This window comes from Saccostrea cucullata, unplaced genomic scaffold (assembly GCF_032062105.1).
Source record: "Saccostrea cucullata isolate Sc308-1 unplaced genomic scaffold, CSIRO_AGI_Scuc_v1 ctg2423, whole genome shotgun sequence".
Classification (NCBI taxonomy): Eukaryota; Metazoa; Mollusca; class Bivalvia; order Ostreida; family Ostreidae; genus Saccostrea; species Saccostrea cuccullata.
Genome location: NW_026936112.1, coordinates 48,172 through 56,554, shown reverse-complemented (window position 1 = coordinate 56,554; position 8,383 = coordinate 48,172). Strand labels below are relative to the sequence as shown.

At 30.5% G+C, this 8,383-nt stretch overlaps 1 protein-coding gene across 1 annotated transcript; it reads left to right on the top strand.

Annotated features, from left to right (window-relative positions):
* Positions 1-5,273: 5,273 nt before the first annotated feature.
* Positions 5,274-7,348, top strand: LOC134244764 (cyclic GMP-binding protein C-like). The gene is made up of 2 exons (XM_062727008.1): positions 5,274-5,363; positions 6,170-7,348. Exons 1-2 carry the CDS (start codon positions 5,274-5,276, stop codon positions 6,749-6,751), a joined length of 672 nt encoding a protein of 223 aa, XP_062582992.1. The 3' UTR covers positions 6,752-7,348.
* The last annotated feature ends 1,035 nt before the right edge of the window (positions 7,349-8,383 follow it).

The following is an 8,383-nucleotide window of genomic DNA, read 5'->3' as shown; positions in this document are numbered from 1 at the left end:
AGATAAGACATCACGTAAATGATTCATTTTTTCATAATTCATAGACTCTACGCATATATTCACCAAACGTCCTTTTTTAACTCAAATTACTCTGTTTCAAAATACCTTGTCCATACGCTTCCACGTAAAATTCAATGAGCAATTTACTACAATAATGTCAAAGAACGAAGGCGCTTTTGATTGGCTTCGGCAGGAATCTGGGCGTAATTGACAAGTGAAAAAATTATTGACATGTCACATGAAATTTTAACATCTTTTTTATTTATCGGGTTCCTGTGGAACAGGAAATGAAAATATTTTCCCGAAATTGAGCTTTGATTTACTAAAAAATAACTCGAAAATTGGCCAGATCAGACATTTGGTACAAACGTACATTTTTAAACACGTTTTTCTAAACTTTTTCTATCTCTGGGTCTTCTCTCCATGATTTTGAAACGTTATTTGTGTGTATTTTATTTCAAAGAAACGAATACACTTTTTTTAAAAATGGAGAGAAGACCCAGAGACCACGAAAAACGAACTTTCCCCCCAAAATTCCAAATGCGTGAACGTGGTGCTTCTTTGTCTTTTTAAAATCAATTGTTTATATGAAGCGGTGATAGCTCAGTAAGTTGGGCTACCTGTTCAGTGCACTGCTAATGGAAATTTTTGGCTCGAGCCTGGCACGGGGCGTTAATCTTTTTTCTTGCAAACGACCATTTATTTTGTCAGTTTCGTTTTATGTGTACTGATATATTAAAATTTTGAATTAGATTAATTTTGGTTCAGTGGTTCTCGAGCGAAATCAATTCTAATCTTCTATTCTATATAATGTACATGTAAACATATCATGCATCTATATGCATTAAATATTTTAGGTGTTTATTTTTTGTGATTAAACATTACTATGTTATAGTACCCCCCAAGGGAAAACGGACAAAAATGTTACAATATCACACTTTCAAACTAATTGAAAAAAACCTATGGACGTTTTTGTAAACTCTGACAAGCTGTTCAGCCAACCAAATCATGAACATTTAAACCATAAATGTTTCGTACAAATAATTTCTGCAGATCACACACCAAATGCGCCCATATTCTTTGTATATCTCTTTGGTCGAATAGCATCTTCAAAACGTTACCATGATTAAATAAATTTTGACCATTTTTTTATGCTCAAGTAAGTTTCTTGCTCAAGCATTTCTTGTTGATAAGTACGTTACATTGTAAAAAGTGCAAGCTCTCATCTTCCTCACAAAAAATTGTTGGCTACGACATCAGAGCAGAATTTAGCCGAAATCCAATTGAAATATAAAGTGTATTTGAATTTTATCTCTCAATACATGTCGCTAATGATATACTTTCAACAATGTACTATTTTGTTTGCTTATTCAGCAGTAAGAGATGTAAAACTTTTCTGTAGATAAATTTATCTAAATCAAATTTTTTTTTTAATTGACATACAAACTTCTTTTTTTCCCGTCCTTGCGAGAGGTCCACCTGAAGCGGACATATATACTGTGTTTATGAGCAAGATATTTTAACAAACTATTTTGTTTAGCGTTCTGTCTATGTTTTTTTTAAAATTTACTTCCCTTTTATACAAATAACGCAATCTCATTGATTTAAATCAAAGTGAAACAAAAATAAAGAAAAAAGAAGAATCTAAAAGATGAGGATAGTGGTTTAATCTTAAAACTCTTTCTTTTCCTAATAATTTCCTTCGTTCGATTTTTCATCTAGGATTAAGAGCAAATTAATATAAGTCGTCTGTTTTCGTGTTCCGAGATGTTAAAAGGAATTTATTCATCGCTGCTCTAACAGATTTTCATTCACAGAAAACAAGAACATTTTCACCTACGACCAGAAATAGGCAAAGGAAGAAATGAAATCAACCTTATAACTTATAATCCTCATTTTCTACTATTTTTTCTATAAAATCTACATGAACTTTGATTAATGAGGCATGGTTCTTAGAAAAATCTTGCGAAAAAAGAAAAAATTCATAAACAGAATGGTGACATTTGATTGCTCAATTCAGTTTTTAGACATTTTTTTTGTAGATATTTATGCTAAAGAAAACAGAAACAAAGAGGAAGAAAAGTTGTGGTTTCACACACTAATTCTTCTTAGCAAAAACACCATGTTGTCAATAATTGATAAAAGGGAACTAGAAAAACTAGGTAAATGTGTCTACAATACACCCTTTTCTTATTATATATATTTTTCTCAGTTGTTATTCCTCTTAGCTGTCATATTGTAGGGCAACATTCCCAGATACCTTCATCATTCATAAGGTTCAAGTTGTTATACTGGTTACTGAGATAAAGATACCACTATTTTCTTACATGAATATACATTATTAAAACCTCTATATGTTCATGATTATAAGATTGTAAATATCCCCACATATATTTCTTGCATGCATGTTTAAAATTGGTTGCTTAAAAGGATAATTTCACTACTTTGCCCTACAAGATGACAGCTAAGGGGAATGACTCCCACGCAAAATATGTCATAGGAAATTATTTATTTAGTATTTCAGAAGTTGAATAAAATAATCAATTTGCCTCCAAAAATGTATCAATGTCCAAAAATCATATCTCTTCTAGCTCCTACTAAACATTCTTTTTCCTACATCTCAAAGGAACTTTAGATAAAGGCCTTTTTTAAATTTAATTTACCAATTATTTTTATTCAATATCTTTGGAGCCGAAATACATTTTGTTAAATTTGAAGTTATTTAAAAAAACCTTTTTTGTAAAAATATTTGTATTCTCGGAATATTAAATGAAAAGGGTACGATATTTTATGTTTTTGTAATAAAAAAAATATTTAACAGAGAATGGAACCTTTGTCATAGAACAAGGGATGAAAATACAAAATCTCTAAAATTTTGATATCCTGAAACTTTGTAAAAGTATTAAACATAAAAATTTAAGAAAGAGGAAAAAAAAGGATCAGGTCTTTTTAATCGTATCATCATTTCATTTTTACTTCTAAATCATTTTAGGCATGGAAACTAAAGAGAATCTTTTCAAACATTCTACCTTTTTCAAGCAATCTAATAGACGAACCAGCAGCGGCAACATCATTGTGAAGTAATATAGTATTAGTGGAGAAAAAACTGAGGTTTGCCAGTGAGGAAGTTGAGTTTGAAACACTATGTGTTTTGTTTCAAACAAATCCTTCACCGATAGCTGTGATTAATTACATTTTTGAATTGAAGCAGGTTGAACTATTAATGAAATACTTTCGGTTAGAGTGCTATCAACGCTTTGAGAAGGAAGTTTGCATATATCTACCAACTACTTATCGGATAAATATATTCGTACACTTGTTGTTGACTTTCTACAGGAAAAAACTGTTAAAGGTTTGTATGCAGAGATTATCGAATTCATTTTAATTCATGTTATTATGATTCATAGAATGTGATTTAACTTAAACTAAAGGCTCTTTATTTAGAAGACTACTTTCCTCAAGGAGCATTGACTCAAAGCGTTGGTACGATGAAGCTCAAAGAAATACTGAGATGGAACTTTCTAAGAAAAGAGTCACAGACATAGAAGGTCATCAGCAATATTATAATAAATCAGAATCAAATAGATTTATCTGCATAGTGTTACATTGGTTTTATTCTAAATTGTCTTTTTTTTTCTTTAGACCCTTTTAATCAACCAGCCGCGACTGTTTTTGATAGTGTGTTGTACTACTGCTTCATCAAAGATGCTGTCGAGATTTAGTTGAATTCCCTAAGACTGAATCAACAGTTGGACTAGACATCCATGAAAGTTTATTCAAAATTTCTGAAGAAACAAATACAATGATGGGTAATGCATTATAGCAATAAGAAATTGACCAAAGTGAATCTTTCATAAATTTGAGTTTAAATGAAAAATAGTATATGTCATTTTCTTTTAAAGCACTCAGTGGAGATTATCCAAGTACAAAGGAAAAAACCTTGAGTGTTACAGACTTTGCTGGACAGAGCGCATATTATGCATGTCACCAGGTTTACCTCTCAAGGAGAGCCTTGTATATACTTACCATTGACATGTCCAAAAATCCAAATGAACCCGTGTTATCCGAGCAGAATTTTTCCCGAGAAGCTTTATTTGAAAATTGGACGTATAGAGGTACCGTATATACTCCCCAATAAGTCGGTATTTTGGGAGTTAGAATAGGTCTAAAACTCTATGTCCGACTTAGAGACGAGCCATAAAGAATTTGCTATTTTTCTGGAGGCCGATATATGAAGTATTTTATTTGCATTTCTGACAATTATAGAAAAAAATGGCTGGATATATATGATAATTTATGCACATGTATTCTTAGATTATATATAAAGTATAAGTATTTATATATTTAATAATCTTATTTGTATTTTAATTCAGCATTGCGTTTTTTTTTTTTTTTTTTTTTTTTTTTTTTTTGACGATTTAAGAATAAATATCAGTGTCATTTCGAAAAATATTAATTGAAACCAGGTTAAAATATCAATAGATTTACTTGAAATTGTCTCCAGATTTTGGCAAAAAAGTGTACCGACTTATAAGCGGGTCAATAGCAAATCCCACCAAAATAACTTCAAAATATACAACCGACTTATAAGCGGACCGACTCATAGGCAAGAATATAAGGTACTTGTAAATAATTATAAATGTATCAAGAATATTAGAGGTTTTTTTTTCAAATTTTATAAATATTAAACTAGCTTGCAATAGTTTCAAAAACCAAAAATGAAGTTCAAGAGTATTAAATCTCACTAAGCTGAATGCTGAAGAATACTTTTTTGATCATATACTAGAATTATGTCCGACTTCCGTGTGCATCTTCCGAGAAATTTTGAAATCCCTTGTACAATACGATTTTTTAAAATTGCAATATTTGACTTTTTTTTGATCTGCAAAAACTGTTACTATACAAAATAAGTATTAAAAAACTCAAACAGAAATGAACCCAAAATAATTTTTTAATAGTTTGTTATAACTATGAAAGTACTTATATTATTATAAGATTCTTTGAGATGCAGTAACATAAAATATATAAACAAAACTCCTGAAGATTGGAAATGAAACCGGTTGAGTTTATTTCGGTGTTGTGATTTTTTTATTATATACATATATATAGAAATATCAATATCAATATCAATATATATATATATATACATATATATATATATATATATATATATATATATATATATATATATATATATATATATATATATATATATATATATATATATATATATATATATAAACTATATATTGACAGATTACAATAAATTCTGGATGGAGTCCATCAGTACATATTGTGATACATCAAGTCCAGTCATCTTAGTCGGTACCCACAAGGATGTCGTCAATGACCAAATACAGAAGGTATCTGAAAATCTGAAAATGGAGTTTGGTTTCTTAATTTAACCAATTCTCTTTTTAGGTTTAGCTTCCACTAGCGTTGAGGTTTTGAAATAGTAAAAATTTCTGGCATTGACTATTGATATCGATCTTTTAATTCTGTTAATTTTTCAAGGTATTTGTCGTGTTTTATGCCCTAGCTTTGCTCAAATTAAATTTTGTAGTAAACAAAGAGAACTGTAAGCGGAATCCTTTGATTGACACCATTTTTATGACTTTTCAGTCTGTGACATGGATTGGCTTGTGTGTTCATATATATTTAGGTTTAAGAAAGATGATTGGGTAATTAACAGTGAAATGGGGAATTTGCTTAAGTTAATCTGATGTGACAGTGAAAATTAAATTCACTTGCGTAACGCACTGAGCAGTCATCAAATTTAAAACGAAATTGCCACTTTTCCCTGTCTTTAGCGGCCATTTTTTCAATCACGAGAGCTAATATGGAGTCAGATGATTCCCAATTGTCGTACCAATGTAAATAATTGAAATAACTGATTACGCGTTGCGAAATCTTGACCAAAAATAAATAAATTTTCTTTATTTAATACCAGTTATACTGTATTTTTGGATAAGCATATGACTAATTTTACAAACTTGCTTCTTCTACATATATCATTCATTTGTTAATTATTAAACAGGTATATTTTAGAACTAGTGATTGTGAAGTATCACAGAGTAAGGTGTCTTGAAGGATTTTATTTTAAATATATTTCTGTTATGATATGTCCTACAGGTATGAATAAAACGTAACCTTATACGTATTGCTTTAGAACAAAGATCAGTTCGGCAGCTTTCTTTCACAACTGCCAGACGTCAGCCAATTACAGCAACATCTCCATAGAAAACAATACTTTGAAGTAGGAAAACCGGGGGAAAGCAGAGATGAAATAGACAGATTGGAAAAGTGTATTGTCGGCTTGATCCAAAAACAATCAACTTGGGGAGAAATTGTGCCAAAACTATGGGACGAATTTGATCAGGAGCTACATAGTTTGAAAATTAAACGATTAATCAATTTCTCGGATTTAATCAAAAGTAGCAATTCTGAACTTCCATCACAAAGGGATGACATTTTTGACATGCTACGATTCTTCCATGATTGTGGCAAAATTTTATTCTTCAATGAAAAACATCTCTCTGAAATGGTTATACTTGATGTCCAATGGTTTGTTAATGCATTTAAGGAAATCTTGACTGATAAAAACCATCGAACACATGTTCAATCGAAAGAATGGATCTCTTTCAATGAAACAGGGATGCTGGACTATGAACATCTTATAACCATTTGGACAGAGTTAGGGCTACATGAGATGATAGAGTTTAAAGATCAAGTCTTGTTATATATGCAGTGACTCGGACTGTTCGCTGAAGGGAAGGGAAAAATCTATGCTCCAAGTGTAAACAAACACGAACTGTATTTGAAAGATTTTGAGAGAATTAAAAGGACAAAACATACCAGTATTCTAAAGTTTAGATTTCCAGAGTTCCTGCCACATTTCTATTTCTATAGACTTGTCGTAGCAAGTTTGGATGAATGGGAGGCACAGAAAGACGGTAAACTTCCGCTGCTTTTCAAAAACGCTGCCTTCCTCAAATACAAGGACAATAATCATCGAATAGTTTTAGGTGTAAGCGGTACACAAATTCACCTCCAAATATATACTTACAACGTGCAACCACTGCAAGAAGATGTCATTTTGAGGATTCGCGGTAAGATCGAATCATTTTTAGAACAACTTACTCGAACTTTTCATAAGCCGGTTGAATTTTATCCCGGATTTACATGCAAACCAACCAATATAACAGAGGAAAGCAAGGATGCTCTTTTTATTACTGAGTCTGAGGCAGTCGAATTTTATTCAGCTGCTCCCTTTGAGTCGTTCTCCCAATGCCCACAACATGATAGAAATGATCATATTATAAGCTGGAAACAAATGCTCAAGTACTGGAGAAAGGTAGTTATCTCTTTTACCCTCATTTTAAACACGACCATTTAAGTCCTTTTATCACGTTAATTGTGCTTTCAATCAAAAAAATTTGGTTTTCAACATCGAATTATATAATTAAGGTAAGACACTAGCCTAGTTCTCTTCGTAAAAAATGCTTTTACAACTCTGTCAAAAATTATAATTTTTTGAAAACAGATAGTAATTTTGAAATTGTTATTAACCCTATAAACATACAAAGAATATTTATTTAATCTTTCAATGTCTCTTGCATCTAGTAGATATTTTCCTATTGATTCAAATTTTAATCCAATTTATGTGCATATATACCTGTAAAAACTATATTGTTGTTTTGGCTCGAATATTTGTTTGCTAATTTTTTTTTCTTTATAAAGAAATAATCTATACTTTTAAAACCTTAATCACTTGCAATACTTTCATAATTTAACAACACAAAATAACAATATTCTTTCTGTTTAAACAGAGGACTGAGCTACGAGACCCGTGCTGCCAGCGTTTATTTTCCCGTTGGAGATCAAATGCAGTAAGTATGATTTTTTTTATTTACATATTTTATTTCAGGAAACCCATTTAAGACTTTACAAAGCAATTTTGAAATCGATATAACAAAATGTCAAATTTGTTATCAATATTGCATGGCACATGATCCCATCTCTTAAGATTTAGTGGACCATGATTGCACTGATCCTAATCCCAAAGTCGCATTGTTTAATAAACTTGAGCTTGATAATTCTTTATCATTTTTCAAACTTTCATTATAATTAATTAAATTCGTTGAAACAGATTCTAAATTCTCTTATAATGAATTAAACTTGTTCAATCAAAGACAACATCTGGAGTCTATAGAAAATAATAATTCCATTTAAAGATTCAACAAAACAGATTGCCGTAATTGTTTTTATGAATTTCAATCGAAAAAAAACATTTTGAAGACTTTATTTAAATTAATTAAGTAATGATACCATGTTGTGTATGTCCTAAAATCGTTTAAAGGAATTTAGGAAATGTCTTATACCA